The 17,556-nt window shown below is 43.7% G+C and overlaps 2 protein-coding genes across 7 annotated transcripts in view; one reads left to right on the top strand and one right to left on the bottom strand.

Annotated features, from left to right (window-relative positions):
• PQLC3 (PQ loop repeat containing 3) lies at positions 1-12,948 on the top strand. Its single transcript, XM_027556072.1, has 7 exons — positions 1-253; positions 3,215-3,297; positions 3,401-3,470; positions 7,714-7,771; positions 9,277-9,397; positions 10,160-10,201; positions 11,880-12,948. Exons 1-7 carry the CDS (start codon positions 114-116, stop codon positions 11,969-11,971), a joined length of 606 nt encoding a protein of 201 aa, XP_027411873.1. The 5' UTR covers positions 1-113; the 3' UTR covers positions 11,972-12,948.
• A 932-nt stretch (positions 12,949-13,880) lies between these two features.
• ROCK2 (Rho associated coiled-coil containing protein kinase 2) overlaps positions 13,881-17,556 on the bottom strand; it is a 129,570-nt gene continuing 125,894 nt past the window's right edge. For all 6 annotated transcript variants that reach the window (XM_027556064.1, XM_027556065.1, XM_027556066.1 and 3 more), the window contains one exon: positions 13,881-17,250. Coding sequence is in view for 2 of the 6 variants with exons in the window: in XM_027556068.1 (XP_027411869.1) it covers positions 17,247-17,250 (4 nt within the window). In the remaining 4 variants the exon portion in view is untranslated. The remainder of the gene's footprint in view (positions 17,251-17,556) is intronic.

Below are 17,556 nucleotides of genomic sequence, written 5' to 3'. Positions count from 1 at the left end.
TGGGGGCCAGGAAAGGCGGAAGGACCGGTGGACCCGGCGGCCGAGAGCTGAGCGGCTCCCCTCGCCAGGCGGCCCGACCGGCGGAACCCCCGAGTCCCAGCCCAGCGGGTGCCATGGAGACGCTGCTGTGGTTGTGCAACTGGAGCACGCTGGTCGTGTGCGCGGCGCTGAAGCTGCCGCAGATCTCGGCTGTGCTGGGGGCGCGCAGCTCGCGGGGCATCAGCCTCCCGAGCCTGCTGCTGGAGCTGGCGGGGTGAGTAAGCCCGGGAGCTCCCCGGCTCTGCTAAAGCAGATGCGCGGGGAACCGAGCCCAAAAGCCCCGGCCGCGGGGAGTAGCGCCTGCCCGGACTGCTCACTTCCTCTCCATACTTGCTGCTCCCCCAGCCTTGCGCCGGAACGAAAGTGGGCGCACGCCCATTACATAGATAAGGAAACCGACACTCAGAGAAATCGTCACTCCACCTGTTAATGGCAAAACCAGTCATCCCGCTTTGAGCAAGGCCACTGGCCCCTCGAGACTCGCGTGTGCATTTTCTCTAAACCCACCCTCCCCTATCTCAGGTCTTGGTTTCCTCACTTATAAAATGAGGGGTTGGACCCTCTGGCTTTTAAAAGTTACACCCTTCGGGGGGAGGGGGTGCCCAGGTGTCAGAGAAGGTAGAGCTTTTTGGAGGTAGAGGGGAATTTCAGTTGGAGTTGGACTTCAGCTGGCGCTCCAGTCGGCACTTGAAGACTGTTGCAAGAGCTGGTTTATCCTTAAAAGTCAGGAGTGGGTGCCCTGACTCAGTGTTTAAAGATCTGAACGTGATGGATGATAGCCAGACTTGTTGCAGTGATCGTTTCACAATATATACAAATAGTGAATTATGCTGTACACCTGAAACTAATATAATGTATATCAGTTATACCTCAGTTTACAGAAAAAGTAGTAATATTCTGAATAAGCAAAGTAATAGTCATAAAGACCTGAACAGCGAAAAGCAGAGTTGTAAACTTGGTGGGAAAGACCCGAACCCAGCAGTCTAGCTCCTCTCCCCGTGAGGCCCAGACCCCCCACCTGCCCCGAGCCAGCCTGCGGACTCATTACCACTGGGCAGCTTTGAGGGTGGGTCCTGGGCAAGCACTTCTGGGTCGGGGCAGCCCGCTTGGTGGGACCCAGTTTCTCCCGCCAAAAGGAAGGTAGGGGAGAGGGTGGGAGAAAGGGGAGACCTCCAGAGCACAAGGCGTGAGGGGCCACCCTGGGACCTGTGGGGTCCCTCCAGGGACACCCCCATCAGAGGGGCCAACCCTAGGGTGTGTGACCTCCATCGGTTTGGGGGGCCCTCTGGGGAAGTGCTCCCTGCCTCAGTGCTCCCCATTTCTCTGGGGGAGAATAGATAATTGCTGAGTTCAGTCGTGCCTGACTCTTTGTGAGCTCATGGACTATAGCCCTCCAGGCTCCTCTGTCGGTGGAATTCTCTAGGCAAGAATACTGGAGTGGATTGCCATGCCCTTTGATTGAAGGCGGGAGGAGAAGGGGATGACAGAGGATGAGATGGTTGGATGGCATCACCAAAGTGATGGACGTTGAGTTTGAGTAGGCTCTGGAGTTGGTGATGGACAGGGAGGCCTGGAGTGCTGCAGTCCATGGGGTCGCGAAGAGTCGGACAGGACTGAGCAACTGAACCGAACTGAGAAGTTCATCATTCAGGACAGGGAATGCCCTGGTCTGCTCCAGGGCAGGGGAAACTCTGGGCATCCTCTCAGGGACCAGAAAAGGTAGCCACCTGGAGAAGGAGGCCCTCCAGGCAGGGACCCTTGTAAACAGAAGCTCGGCAGCTGGATTGGAGGCAGTGAGGCCAGAGAAAGATGCTAAAGACATGGTCTTAGGTTTAAAGCATCTGCAGATACAGGGAATGAGGTAGTTGTGCTCTTGTCCCCATTTTACAGGTAGGGAAGCTGAGGCCCCAGAGGTTAGTAACTGCTGGGGATTGTGAGCCCAGTACCCAAGTCTCAGAGTCTGCTCTCCCCTTGGGGCTCCACCCTCAGCAGGTGATGCTGGAGGGATGAGTCCAGGTGGACTCAGGAAGGTGGCTCAGCAGGTAGCCAGAGGGCTAAGTGCTGGCCGGTGTCACAGGGTGGCCCCAGGTGAGGGCATGGGGCTGTGGTCACACCCCTTCCTGGCTTAGGAGATGTGAACCATTAAGTCCACGTGGTCTGTGGAGGCTCTGGCTCACCCTGAGGGGGGCACGGGGCCTGGGGGGGCGGGAGACACACCCGAGGGGATGACGGGATGACGACAGAGGCATTTAGATTCCAAAGGGGCTGGACTGGCCAGGGTGTGAGCTGGGAAGGCAGGAAGCTCAGACCTCTTCTGAGAGGAGGGACACTGGGGTCTTTATCCCCCACCCCTCCACGCTGCAGCCTCTCCAGGGCTAGAATTTTCTTAAAGGAACTGAAGAGTCCCCCTGTCTTGCCCCCTACCCCCCTAACCCCCCACAGTACTCTGGAGGCCACTGGAATCATCGCAGGATGTTCCTCCTTTTCAAAACACAGGCTCCCCAGCCCGCTGCTGGGCCCTCATATGCCCAGTGCCCGGGACGCCCACCCAGGATGGCTCTCAGCCCCCCTCAGAGGTCCTTCCTGGCCTCCTGAGCTTCTTGAGTGCATCCTTCTGAGGCAGCTGCCTGGGGCCTCTGAAGTGCCCAGCCTTAGAGACAGGCAGGCCTGGGTCCAGAAGCCCAGTCTCTTCCTCTTCCTGGTCAGATCTGTTTCTAACTGACCATCCGAAGCAGCTTGGCAGTCCCCGGTGCCCAGCTCCAGAAGTCGAGGAGATGATTGGGTTGATATTTCATCCTCCTTGTTCTGTGGTGGTTTGTGGTTTAGTTGCTCAGTTGTGTCCAACTTTCGCCACCCTATGGACTGTGTAGCCTGCCAGGTTCCTCTGTCCATGGGATTCTCCAGGCGAGGATACTGGAGTAGGTTGCCATTTCCTCCTCCAGGGGATCTTCCTGACCCAGGAATCGAACCCGGATCTCCTGCACTGCAGGCAGATGCTTTACCATCTGAGCTACGAGGGAAGCCCTTGTTCTGTACCTCCCTCCTTACCATTTGCTGATGCCCAGCTCCAGTTCTCGGGTTCTGCGCACAAACCTAGGCTCCTGGGTGGGGGCCAGGCCTGCCTGCTGTGGGGGTCGGGTGAGTCTGACCTCAGGAGTGTCCTCCGTCTCCCCAGGTTCCTGGTCTTCCTCCGGTACCAGTGTTACTATGAGTACCCGCTGCTGACATACCTGGAGTTCCCCATCCTCATCGCACAAGGTAACCGACACCGCCGCCCCCGCCCCCACCCCCGCCCCTCTCCCCCTGCCTAGCCTCGGCCCTCAGCACCTCCCCGCCCCCACTCAAAGCCTTTCCTTTCCAGATCTCATCCTCCTGCTGTGTGTCTTCCATTTCAATGGGGATGTGAGACGGGCAGTGCCGTACATCATCATGTATCCTTTCAGCATCTGAGAATCGGGAGCTGGGACTGGAGCTGGGACTGGGTGGGGTGGCAGGGTGTGTTTAGTTTTGCTAATCAGTTCAGCAGGAGGTACAGAACAAGGGCTTCCCTCGTAGCTCAGATGGTTAAGTAGCTCAGTGGTGTCCGACTCTTTGCAACTCTATGGACTGTAGCACACCAGGCCTCCCTGTCCATCACCAACTCCCAGAGTTTGCTCAAACTCATGTCTGTTTAGTCAGTGATGCCATCCAACCAGCTCATCCTCTGTTGTCCCCTTCTCCTCCTGCCCTCAATCTTTCCCAGCATCAGGGTCTTTTCAAATGAGTCAGCTCTTCGCATCAGGTGGCCAAAGGATTGGAGCTTCAGCATCAGTCCTTCCGATGAATATTCAGGACTGATCTCCTTCAGAATGGACTGGTTGGATCTCCTTGCAGTCCAAGGGATTCTCAAGAGTCTTCTCCAACACCACAGTTCAAAAGCATCAATTCTTCAGTGCTCAGCTTTCTTTATAGTCCAACTCTCACATCCACCCATTTTGCTAGTAGGATGTTATTACGCTGGGTTCTGTGCTGTGCTGTGCTTCATCGTTCAGTCATGTCTGACTCTTTGCGACCCCATGGACTGGAGCCCGCCAGGCTCCTCTGTCCATGGGATTCTTCAGGCAAGAATGCTAGAGTGGGTTGCCATGCCCTTCTCCAAGGGATCTTCCCAACCCAGGGATGGAACCCAGGTCTCCCACATGGCAGGTGTATTCTTTACCATGGAAGCCCTATTAAAGCAGGATCCTTTACCAGATATTTATTCTTTTGGTTAAATTAAGAAAAAGCAATCTCCAAGGTAAGATTCCTTGTGGGCGAGTGTATCTCCTCAGCCCAGGGATGCCCGAGATGTCTGTGCCTGGGGTCTCCCCTCTGAGACCAGGGTACCCCACAGTGCCTTGACCCACCGGGTGGAATGTAGACTTAGGACCTCAAGGCTGGGCCGCAGGAACACCTCTGCTAACAGCCACGTTATCCACGTGTCTTCTTTAGGGAAGAGGAGACATTTCTTCCTTCCCCCGAAACGTACCCATTTGACAGGCATGTCTGGTCTGTACCACGATGCCACTAACACACCTGGTCAGCTTGGCTTCTTACTGCTTATTAGTGGGTGGGTCTGGGCTCCTGACAGCTGGTTCAGGTCTCCCCGGACTCCGGTTGTCACACAGACCTGTCCCCTCTCATGTCACTCAGCATTTTCTGTGCACGTGGGCCTGCCTTCCATCTTCATTCTGCTTGTCAAAACTCCCGTTTTTCTCTTGTTGAACCTCACTCTCCTTAAGAGGCTGAGAGCCTTTTTGAATGGCAGTCAGTACTGCCACATCAGTGACATGATCTGAGCTTCAGGGTGGAGGAAAGGGGGGTGGGATGGCCAAGCCTCGTCTGCGTAGAGCATGTGAGGAGGTGGGCGTGGAGTGGTGGGAGTCCCCAGCATGCCTGCAGCCTGGATGGCCTTGGGCCCTGACCATAAAGCCCAGCCCTCCGGGCTGCAGCTGTTCTGTCTATGAAGAGGCAGCAAAATGCCTACCTTTTAGGGTTGTTTCCAGAATGACAATACCAGGAGTACAAGGCGAGCTGAGCAGGTGGCAGGGTCATGTGGCTGTTGTACTAAAAGCCTGTCTGCAGAAGGGAGCTGGGTGCGGACTGAGTCCTGACCCTCCGCTGTTGGATCGAGTTGTAAGCCCCCAGACTAAGTTTTCCTCTGCAAAAAAAAGAGGGAGCGCATGACTCTACTGCCCCTCAATGCTTCAAGGTCAGCCCTAGCTGATTAAAAAAAGCTTTAGAAAAAGTACTTTAAAGATGAAAAGCATGGTGGGATTTACTTTTTAAATAAAATGCAGCAGCTTTGTGCAAATGGTGAGCTGTAGATTAGAAAATGTGGGTGCTGATGGCAACTCTGCTGCTGTTGCTGCTAAGTCGCGTCAGTCATGTCCGACTCTGTGCAACCCCATAGATGGCTGCCCACCAGGCTCCCCCATCCCTGGGATTCTCCAGGCAAGAACACTGGAGTGGGTTGCCATTTCCTTCTCCAATGCATGAAAGTGAAAAGTGAAAGTGAAGTTGCTCAGTCATGTCTGACTCTAGTGACCCCTTGGACTACAGCCTACCAGGCTCCTCCGTCCATGGAATTTTCCAGGCAAAAGTACTGGAGTGGGGTGCCATTGCCTTCTCCGATGGCAACTCTAGGTATCAGCAATATGTTTATAACCTCCTTCTTCCAGTTGTGACTTACAGAGCGCAAGTAAGCAGGGTGGCCATGTTAATAGTGCATTTTTTTTATAAGTAATAGTAGGTCCCATATACTATGCAGGACATGCTTATGCTAAAAAATCACTTGTTGTTGATCTGAGATTCCAGTTTAACTGGATGTCTTGTATTTTAATTTGCTGTCTGGCTACTCTACAAATAAGTCATCTCTAGGATCTCAGTTGCTGCTACGGCTGCTTAAGTTTTATAAAATGTGTGTCTGGAATGAGTGGAATGAGGTGCAATGGTACAGAATTGGGCAACAGTAGTTTAAAATTCAAATTAGAGAGTGTTTGAAAAACAAAATTCCTCCTCCTAGATTCAGGTTGCCTTTTCTGGTATCGACTTGTATTTCGTTCCACTGACCTGAGCACAGAGATTGTTTCAAAGCTCTTCATTTAAATAATGTTATTAATTGTAATCCTGGCAGCCTCTTGAGTCCCTACAGTATGCCACAAAGCAGTGAGGAGATGAATGGGGTAAAGGAATATTAAGTCCCATTTTGCAGATAAGCAAACCAAGGCTGAGAGAAGCAAAATGACTTGCCTGTGGTCACGGCAGAGGCTCCTGGCCGTCCTCGCCCTGGCCTGGCCACCAACTTCTGTGTTTATTTCTGCTTCTCTAGCCGGGCTGTCTTCCTGCAGCAGCATCACTGAGCTTGATGGCACTCAGGTATCATTTCTCCTGTCTCCTAGCATTGCTCTACCCAACTGTGTCATTTCTACACTGGAGTTAGCAGGAAAGAGGAAACCAATAAACAGTTTCACGTGACAACAATTTTGCAGAAGACGTCTCCTGTATCAGGCATCCTAAGTGTTTAACTAGTTTTTTAGTCGATCCTTGAACATGCATTATGAGCCAGTCTTGTTCTACGCACAGTCTTTTTGTGCTCACAAAAGTTATGTGGGAAAGAAAACCATATTTAATAAGCTAAATATATTGAATGTTGCATGGTATGAGTTACAGAGAAAAATAAAGCACTGACAGGTAATAGACAGGAGGTAACTCAGTTTTACATGGGGTGGACAAGGAGCTACTTATTGAAAAGGTAATATACGAGTAAACACTTGAAGGAAGTGAGCCAACAAGCCATAAAGATATCAGGTGAAAAAGTTTCCTAAGAAGAGGATAAACAGTTAAGTATATGAGGGCTCAGATAAAGTATGCTTGAAAATATTCAAGGAATAGCAATACTGTTGTGTCTGGAATGGAATGATTCTGGAAGAGATGATAGCAAATGAGGATCCTTCCCTGATAGTTCAGTTGGTAAAGAATCCGCCTGCAATGCAAGAGATCCCAGTTTGATTCCTCGGTCGGGAAGATCCACTGGAGAAGGGAATGGCTACCCACTCCAGTATTCTTGGGCTTCCCTGGTGGCTCAGCTGGAGAAGGAAAAGGCTACTCACTCCAGTATTCTGGCCTGGAGAATTCCATGGACTGTCCATGGGGTCACAAAGAGTCAGACATGACGGAGCGACTTTCACTTTCTAGACTGCTGTGATTATTTTGGCTTTTAATCAGACTGATATGGCTAGACCCTGGAGGCTTCTGATCCCACAATTTCATGTTTTAAAATAATAAAAATATACTGTGTTACATCTTACATCAAAGGTGCGTTAACTGTTGACATTATGTTGGAGAGGTCTACATGGTCAAGAATAAAACGGGCAGTTGAGATCATCTGGAACGTTCCCAGCCCTAGGATGGGTCCAAGAACACAGGGTTCTTTGTAATTTTCTCCCAGAATTCTGCTTCTGTGCTTTTGAACTCCTTAGCAAGTGTTCACCTGGACCACTTTTGTCTTTTCCAAACTGACAAGTTCTAGCAGAGTTGTTCCCAGTCCACACTTGGCTTAGACGTGTAACCTCTGTGTTCTTGGTTTGTTTCCACGGGCGGGTGGTGGAGCTGCCAGCCAACAAGCCGTTGCTATGTCCCTTAGCATGTGGTAAGCTGTGTGTCTGCTTGGTTCATCCTCACTCTGCAGCAGTGGATCCTAGATCTGGCCATGGTGAGTAAACTGCCCCAGAGAAGAACGTGTGTTCACAGCAGTCTGTCTTCCCTCTTTTCCTTGTGACACCTGCCCTGCAAACAGTTTTATAGATCCAATGTTCAACCCGCTGTCTCGAAAGCACCCCTGTGCTTTGCAGCTGTACCAAAGCATGCTGGGATGAAAGCCCAGTGCTATCCAAATATTAAAAATACATTATTCTCACTTAAATGTATGGCACAATATTTTTACTTCATTTGGTGGGGGGAGCCCTCGAGAACCAGATTGTGGAGTTAGTAGTCGAATGAAGAACTGAGCATGAAGTGAAGAGTTTCAGGTTGGGTGCTAGGTCACTTCAGTTGTGTCCGACTCTTTGTGACCCAATGGACTGTAGCCCGTCAGGCTCCTCTGTCCATGGGGATTCTCTAAGCAAGAATACCGGAGTGGGTTGCCATTTCCTCCTGCCAACCCAGGGATGGAACCCACGTCTCTTACATTTCCTGCATTGGCAGGTGGGTTCTTTGCCACTAGTGCCATATTATCAGGTTAGTAATTATATATGGATGACATACTCATTATTTTTCTAACTTTGCCCCCTAAACACTTTTTTTTCTTCCTTGGAAAAAGGTAAGTGCTGTATTCTTTTTCCTTCCTTGGTTAAGGGCCAGAAATTCCTTGCTGTAAGAATAGGATTCTGATAGCAGGTCAGGAAGCATTTGACCAAAAATCAAATGGTGGTTGACATGAACTTTTCTACCTCATGGGAAAAGGAGCAGAACTAATTGGTGGTCACTGCTGGCCACACCCGAACTCCTGGATTTCGACCCATTCTACCTCCAGCATCTTGTTGGAAAGTGGACTTGGCTCTCAGCCTTGTGACATTACCATGGCAGCCTGGGCCTGGCTCAGGGTAGAGGGTGCTGTACTCTTAACCTCATTGGGGAGCAGAGGTCATGGAGCACAGGGCTGGAGTCTCACCACGTGGCTCATCAGAACAGCCGGAAACTCAGAGCTGATGCGCCCCAGCTTGCTGCTTTGAGTTTATAAATCTCAGTGCAAAGCAGTATGGTGCCCCCACTCTCTACTGTACTATCTATACATCAACTTATTATTGGAGGTGGGGACAGATAAGCCTTTGTGGCCGTTGCAGATTTTTACCCTCGGTTACATCCTACCTGCTGCTGCACATTGGTTACTCACCTGAAGGGGTTGGTGGGTTAGACCTAAGAATGCTGCTGCTGCCTCCATTCTTTATCATGAAACTTGGCTTTTGTCCTTGTGCAAGTTGGTTATTACTTGACATGAAAGCTTGATTTCAAAAGTGCTTTCAGGGAACTCCCTGGTGGTCCAGTGGCTAGGACTCTGGTGGTCCAGTGGCTAGGACTCTGGTGGTCCAGGTTCAATCCCTGATTGGGGAATCCCGAAAAGCATAACCCCCCTTCTCCCCTCAAAGGGGCTTTCAGTATCTGGTGCTCTTCTGCATTTGAAACTAAGGGAGTCCTTCCTCCTGTTTTATCTTCAAACAGAATTTATGCACTTTCATCAGTGCAGCCAGTAAGTTTGCACAGCTCCAGTACCTGTGGAAGAGCAGGGACTCAGGAGCTGTGAGCGCTCTGACATGGACCCTCGCTTCTTATACTTGTGCAGGTAAGAACACAACTCTAATTGATGGGGTGTCCCCTGTTGGTGTGTGTGTGGGGGGTGTCTGCCTAGAGGGGTGTGCTAACTTGATGTCCAAGGGTCATAATCCCTTGAGCTTAAATCCTTTGCATGTTAACTCTTGAATCTCTAGTGTATCCTTATTTATAAGACTGATTTCGTGCACACCACTCTCCATTTTTTGCAAGATCTGTATTTCAGTTGCTAAAAAAATGTAAAAGGACACTTTTCTCCAAAAATATGACCTATTATTAACAGTCCTCCTGATGTTTGCAAAGCATCAAGTTGATTATATTAAATCCACTAACTTGTTTTAAACATATGAATGTTTATGATGTAATAAATTGAAGAGATGAGAATCGTACATTGACTTTTGTGAATGAACATAATTTGCAGCAGTGGAGTTTTCCTGGAGCCATAGTGTGTTTGGTCTCAACTTTAGAATTTCCGCTGTTCATTTGGATTCTTGCAGGAACTACCTAAAATGAATGTATACTCTAGGTAGGAACATTTTTAAAATATCCAGAGCTATTACATTCACTAGATTTACTAATTGTTGATATTTGAATTATACTTTTTCATGTTTCTTCTAAAATCTTAAACTACTAGCTTCTCCATCCAGGGTTCTCTTCTACTCAGATCTTTCAAGAACAGTTAGCGTGTATTCCTGTATTTAAAATGGAAAGATATTTGCTAAGTACTGAAATGTCTGAGAAGTTGATATTTATTGCTGAAATCTTTCTTTTACAGCAAGAATAATGACAACTTTAATGACCACCAATGATCTTACAAGTAAGCACAATATTTTTCTGCCCACGTCCTCTTTGAACTTTACGCCATCTGCCTCCTTCACTTGTAAATTATCTTGGGGTTTAACGGAGCCAGTTTAGCCCCACTGGAAGCCAGCTGCAGTATACTGCAGGCCCTCATCAGTCTCCATGTATAGTGCTAAGCACCCTCTTGCCATATCCAAGATAGAACATGCACAAGATAGTCGATTCCTATCTTCATAAAGCTTCCACTCTAGCAGTGGAAATGACGAGTGAGGTCATCACACAATGTTTGAAAAATATTGTAAAGTGTTTCGAATGAGGACAGGATGAGCACCTAACAAGGAAGCCTGACATAGTTGGAGGGAGCTGGGAAGATGAATTTGAAGGGGAGAGGGATGAGGAGCGAAGAGACTGTTAACAAGGAGCAGCACATACGGAGGTTGTGAGCAAGGAGGATGGAGCAACACCAGCAGGGCTGGCGGGAGAGCCCCAGGTTGAGTCTAATGAGAGGGAAGGCAATGGCAGGGAGCCTCAGAGAACTGCCCACAGGCAGCAGGATCGGGAGTGACACAATCATTTTACTCCATTCCTTGTTCTGTTATTTTTAAAGGGTTACCATGATGGAGGAGAAAACAAACTTGGGTTAAAGAGAATGTCGTTCATTCCTTAGGCTGAGTTTTCAAGCATATAAATGTTTGGAAAAATTATTAAAACAGGTAGGGAGATTTATTCTATGAAGACTAGAAATGTGTCCTTGGTGTGTAGACCTTTTAAATAAGTTCATTTTATCTGAGACATAGTGCCACAAAGCAGCAGGATGCATTTGCTAGTCCCATCCCAGGGTTTTATCTTTGGCTCAAGTACTTTACATTAGCTCTGAGAGAAGGGTTGAAAAGTGTCTGGCCAGAGTGTATACCTGAGTCAAGTGGGGAAGGGAGAAACCTGAGGCTTCCCTACAGGATGTGAATTCTCTGCTTGCAAAGGAGAGTCAAACCATAATTGAATAACAAAACAAATTTCATATTAAAAATTGATTTTAAAAGGTCAAGAATTTTCTAATTGTGATTTGTTTTATATCTAAGGTGACAGCTGTTCATGAAAGTGACCAGTATATCTGAGAATAATCTCTTAAAAACAGTTCATCTATCTTAAAAGTGTTTTACAACCCCAAAGACACATTAAGTCTCATAAACCTTATTTATCAGGAGTGTTCATCAAGTCATTGAGATTATTTTTTCCTTTTTAACAAAAAGCCACATTGTCATGGTTACTTTAATATAAAACATACCTTGACATTTTTCAGAATTATCTTAACTGATTGCAGTGTACCACTTTTTGCTTAATTAACATGGAATTTTCTAAGATACCACCACCCTTAAGACTTAAAAAATGATAACAGGTTTTTAAAAAGTTGTAGCATTTACCAACCACAGTCAGATTCCTCCAAATTAAGCATTTAAGATGAAATTATTCATGAAGTCAGGCCAAGTGGCCAGAGGTAGTAATGATAAGACCATTTCTCCCCCAGAAATATTTGGAGCCACAGCTGCACTAACATTGACATGATCCATAGTTCTGTTTCCTTTTGGGTGGTGGGTAGGCAACGTTAAGCCTATTTAGGCTTCTACTTAGAGAAGGTGGTGATTTTATGTGAAAACAGTATTTAATACACACTTTTCTTTTTTGACTGATTTCAGTTCTTACACGTTTCGTGATCATGCTGGCCTTAAACATATGGGTAACTGCTACAATACTTCACTACCGGAAGACCAATATAAAGTCTGAATGATGGATTATTCCTATACACAAAGTGGATTCTGAATAACAGAACCAAAGGAAAAAAAAGCTCACTGCTAAATCATAAGTTTAGTCAACCGTGCCAAAGATACTTTAGACTTGAAAAAGCCCAATTAAACACTTTTTAAAAAATGCTGATTTTTAAAAATCCTCTGCGCCTACTTTATTAGGTTAAGGTAGGACTTAAGACATCTGCAATTCTGAGAAAGCTGGTGATGGATGGAAGTCTTCCAGAAAGCCCATTCTGAGGTAGCTTTGACCCTTATTCTGGGAACTAATTACATCTACTTCTCAACTTTTAAAATATTTTAAGAAATACATCCTCTCCAAAACACAAATGCACATGAATGCAGTGGGATTTTGGAAATTTTAATAACTTACCAGGGTCCACTTCCTGGGATGAATGTTGTAATACAGATGTAATAGGATGGCCTTATTGTATCATATTATCATAAAATACCTCCTTGGCAAAGATATCAAGGCAAGCAAAAATGTAACTGGTTTGAACGCATATACCAAAGTAGTTCTCTAACTTCATACTGTACCTTTAAGCATTTCGTAACAAAAGATACCAGCAATCTCTACTTATGAAGAGGCAATCCCAATATACTTCGAGATTCAAGCACAGTGCTGCCATTTTTAAAAGGATTCCACCTGCACAATTAACTGTTACTGGAATTTGGTACAAAATACAGCCAACCTCAACCAGAGTTTGCCTACTGAAAATATATGCAGCGAAGGGTATTGCTGGGTTCTGCCAAGCTCTCATGGATTTAATTCTCATTATGGTATCATACTCTAAACATGCTGTTAAGATTATCCACTGTATTTTCCTATAAAAGCTTATAAGACCTAACATTTAAAAACATTCACCTAATAATTGAGTAGCATTATTCTATTATATGCAGTAAGTAAATGATGTTTATTAGAAAATGTTTCCTGTGTAAAATAAACTTATTTTGAACTCTTCTGAGTCTTAAAACAGAATTGTTTTAATGTGATTAGCTTTAAGTTAGGTAACGTGCAGTTTTAAAAATATAGACTAATCCTTTTAGAACTACTGCTTGGGACCAACAGGAAGAGAAACACGGCATCTAAAAATAAAAAAACAAGTCATTCATTCTATAGTTTTAAAAATTATAGTTAACATTTTTTAAAAAGTCCAAGTAAATCTTTTCTCATATGCAGTTATCATCTGCCAAGTAGTATAAACTGTGTGTTTTAGTCCAACAAATATTTTATTTAGATATACTTTATCAATGCTTAAAGCAACTCCTTAGAGAAAATATAGTATCATAGGTGGAGAGTTCTCAATTTTTCCCCTTCTATACTTTATCAATGCTTAAAGCAACTCCTTAGAGAAAATATAGTATCGTAGGTGGAGGGTTCTCAATTTTTCCCCTTTGGAAGGGAAAGGAACATGCATTAGAGCCACCCCAAATATTCTGTACACATCATTAATCCCACAAGAATCCTGTAGGTAAACAGTCTCCATTTTACAGATGAAAATACTGAAGCCCATACTGAATAATCTGTCCCAGATCAGATAGCCAGCAAGGTATCCTAGAAAAGACCCCACTGATTACCAAAAAGTTCTTTCTAGAAAACTACTTGTCAGCACACTATTCTACCAAAATAGACTGCTTCTTTTCCTTATCCTTGACACTCAAATGAGATTCTCAATTTTGCATGTTCCTTAAAATACTGATGTTAGATACAAACTCCTAGTTGAAATTTGATTTTGTATTTCTCCATGGATTAAGCGATAGGGGCTGAACATCCCCAAGTGTGTAACCTCAATTAAGATTTCTTTGCTATACCCCTCTTTTAAGGGAAGGTAATTTTGGGGGGTTAATTTTAGAAGGTTGCACGAGTATTTCACAGGAAAAGTAGGAAAATGCTTATGTCTTAATTTCTTTTATTTAATTTTTAATATAAAAAGCAGGCATAAAATACAATTACAATACTACAAAGATGCAACAGAATTTAAAAAAAACGGGGGGGGGGAAGCGCCACGATTTTTGTTCAAGGGGACAGCTGATCAAATATTTATGATTATCTAAACCATGCAATTCATAACTTATTACAACCCCAAACAAAACTCATTATTATGGGGAAGGGAATCAAGGAGAGAACCCCCCAAACATAATATCTAGCACTGTCACACAGTGCTTATTCTTCAAAGTGCTTTACAAACCAACTATGGTATCTTCACAATACAGGGAAACTGATGTCTTATTCCAGGGGAGGAGAGGTGAGTCAGGAGCAGTGTCAACAGAGATCAAGAAACTCAGAAGTGACTTGCTCTCATTGGGTTTTTAAAACATGTTATTTAAAGCATGTTTCCATAAGGTAATATAGTGTCCAGCTTCTCTATTTTACCACCCAAATCCTGTAATAGATTAACAGCAGCAGCATAACTTCTCAAATTGTGGTTTGGCAACCTAGAGTATTTTTTCTTGAGCATCTACAGATAAACTGGGATAAAGGAGAGCCTTCACAACCAGAATGGTGTAACTCTAGCACAGGTTAATCTTAAAAATAACTCATCTTTATTTTAGATTTATTGGTATACTTATCCTTTAGTTAGCTCCAGAGCATTTTAAACTTAGGTGTTTTTTTTTTTTTAAGTTTGCTTCTAGGTAGCATTTTTTTTAATTAATACTTTTCAACATGCACTAGACAGTCATCCTCAGCAGTAACCCTGGCACCAGTTTTCCTTCTGCTTTGCCTCAGTATTCCCACAAAAGTAAAAAAAACAAAAACAAAAAACAACCCAACTAAGAAAATCCCAGTATTCACTACTTCTTAGTTCTCAAAAGGAGGTATTTGTGGCTCTAGGAGAAATCAGGTGTGAGGAAACAAGCAACTTTTGGTCTTAACTTTATCTTGGAGGTTTTGGAGCCTCAAGAAAAAGAAACTGGCACAAAAGCAGGTTGTTAGACCAAGTCAATGTCATATTTAATGAGTGTTGGGAAGAAAACATTTGGATGGGGGCATGCACTCATGTATGTACATGAAACCAGCAACAGGGTATAAAGCAAATTCTTACCCAAGGTCAGAATTTTTTATTAAGCACATTTCCACTGGCTGGACAAATGACCTTATAAATCCTTATGTCAAACCATATAATGTAAAGAATCTTCATGGAGAGATTTTTTTTTGCCCCTTAGGATCTCTTTGCCCCCCAAAAAACTTCACATTAATTTTCCTTTTATAGTTGCATCACACCATGATTCTCCATATTCTCTAATATATATACAGCATTCAAAATTTAAACTTTTGCCATTTTTACTCAAATATTTCAATTACTCATGTGTAAACTTCAAATTATTTCACCTTAATAAAGTTTATTAAAAATATATATATATACTCTCCAATTCAGAATAATATGATAGAACCTCCCATAGTGTAACAAAATCTCTATATAAAATATTAATTCAGTCTCCTTTTAACAAGTCTAATGAATGGAAATATTTATTCTATATAAATTTTATATATTTTTCATTTTTTAATCTTACTTAAAAAAAAAAAGAGCTGTGCCCCCGAACCAGAACATACCTGCAAGGGAAATGGCATGCATATCTAGTTTTAGCACAGACAGCATGGAAGAGTGCAGCCTGGACAATGTAAGAACAAGATTCAGTTTCAGTACATCAGCAGCCAAAGGCCACTCTTCAATTTCCACAATAGTATCTATAATTGGGGATCTAACTCTTTAAACACCTCAACATTGACCCCAGAAGGAATCAATGAAAAATGTCTACTTCCTTCATAGAAATATTGGATGATGTATGTCAGTATCATGCCAAACTCTGTGCACATGAATATCCACAGAGAGGATGACAGAAGACCACAGAATTTTTCCTTACTTGATTCTCACCACTGATGTACACTGTAGCAGTATAAAACATATACTTTTCTGGGATAATGAGAAATAAAGCAGGAATAGTCCTGCATAAACTGTATGTAACTTGAATAGCATTTAAAAAAATAAAAATTAAGTGCCTTTGAGGCCACTGCTTCCCAGCCACAATAATGAAATGCTGCCATACACAGTCATGTGTTTACGGGATCACACTTAAATACTTAAAATATATCTACAGTATGTCTTAGTTTTCTTTGTATTTGAGACAATTTTTTGAATCTTGAATGTGAAAATATAAAAAGTCACAAATGCTTTATCAGAAATAAAAACACACCTAGGGTAACCAGCAAATTAAAGCAAAGAAAATGTTTCATAGTCACACACTAATACTGAGGTCTGTAAAAGAGGTCAGATGAGAAATAGATATACATAAAAGATATATTAGTTCCAATCCTACCCATTACTGTTTCTATCACCAATACTTAAACAAAATTCTGTTATACAATCAAAATAGGCCGACAATGATAACTACTATGTGTAAAAATAGTGCACTAATTTTCTTCTGCAAAGCAAATTTGCATCCTAAGAGCTGGCAAATACTTTTTTTTTTTGTTTTAAATACAGGAAAGGGTGGATATCTTGAAAAAAATTAAATTAAGGCATTCAAAATGGGTAAAATTGCCTATTACAAAGCATTAAGAAACTGATATAATTAACTTCAAACTTCTTGTTACAATAACTGCTTAAACATGAACATGCAGCTTCCAGCAGGTACACACAATGAGTGATATAAACTCCAACATTATGGCTTTATACAAGTGCATAGTTACAACTGCAGTAAGTAATGATATCTGATTAATGTTTATAAAAAAATAAAGTGGGAAGTTAAAAAACCCTCTTGCAGTATTACAGTACTATGTGTGTGTGTGTGTGTGTGTATGTGTGTGTGTGTGTTCACACACACACTACAATGGTCACTTCTTAAAGACGCAGTCTCTATCACTGTAGTGGAATCCATTCCCAGATTCTTCTGGCAAATGTGCTGGTGAAATCTCTCTGTTGAAGCTGAAAAGATGATTTCTGTAACTCTTCTAAATCCTTTATGCAATGTAGTGTGAGTGATGCTAGGAGAGCTTTATGGAATAAGTCTGGAAGAGTTGCACATGATATTCTTATTCTATTAACCAATCACTGTTGGTTCAACTTGTTGCTCCAAAGGAGCCCAGAAAACCTATTCAAGATTTAGAATTTATATTGCAGGAATAGAGGGAATATATATGTGTATTAGTCTCTCAGGAAAATATAACTTTTTAATAAATTTTGGGCCATCATATTTCAGTCTTGTTTCAACTAGAAGAATATGATCACCTTAAATAATGACTGCATTCACAGAAGGCAGTTAGCTGGAAAGAAAAGGAAAATAAAGTCAGTTGATACAGTGAAATAATTTAAGAGATTGTGATCAGTTCTTTGAAAAGGCATTCCATTTACATCAAACTCTACAGTCTTCCAGCTACTATACTTTTAACATCTAAATCATGCATATAGCATATTTACTCTTACTTTTCTTATTTCAAGGTACATGCAATTATATTCTTCCTTGTATTTTTTCATATTGCCCACAAACATGACACACAAGTTTTAATATGGTTAACTGGCTATTAAGGTGAGATGGTATGTCAATGAATAACTCAAGTGAACCTGTCTGA

The sequence above is a fragment of the Bos indicus x Bos taurus genome, chromosome 11 (genome assembly GCF_003369695.1).
Source record: "Bos indicus x Bos taurus breed Angus x Brahman F1 hybrid chromosome 11, Bos_hybrid_MaternalHap_v2.0, whole genome shotgun sequence".
Classification (NCBI taxonomy): domain Eukaryota; kingdom Metazoa; phylum Chordata; class Mammalia; order Artiodactyla; family Bovidae; genus Bos; species Bos indicus x Bos taurus.
The sequence above is the reverse complement of the archived record's forward strand: the minus strand, read 5'-3'. Positions and strand labels throughout refer to the sequence as shown.

Coding starts and splice junctions, on each gene's coding strand:
- PQLC3 (XM_027556072.1), top strand. CDS start 114: ATGGAGACGCTGCTGTGGTTGTGCAACTGGAGCACGCTGGTCGTGTGC. Junction 254..3,214: donor CTGCTGCTGGAGCTGGCGGG/GTGAGTAAGCCC, acceptor CCGTCTCCCCAG/GTTCCTGGTCTTCCTCCGGT. Junction 3,471..7,713: donor GCAGTGCCGTACATCATCAT/GTATCCTTTCAG, acceptor GCATGTGGTAAG/CTGTGTGTCTGCTTGGTTCA.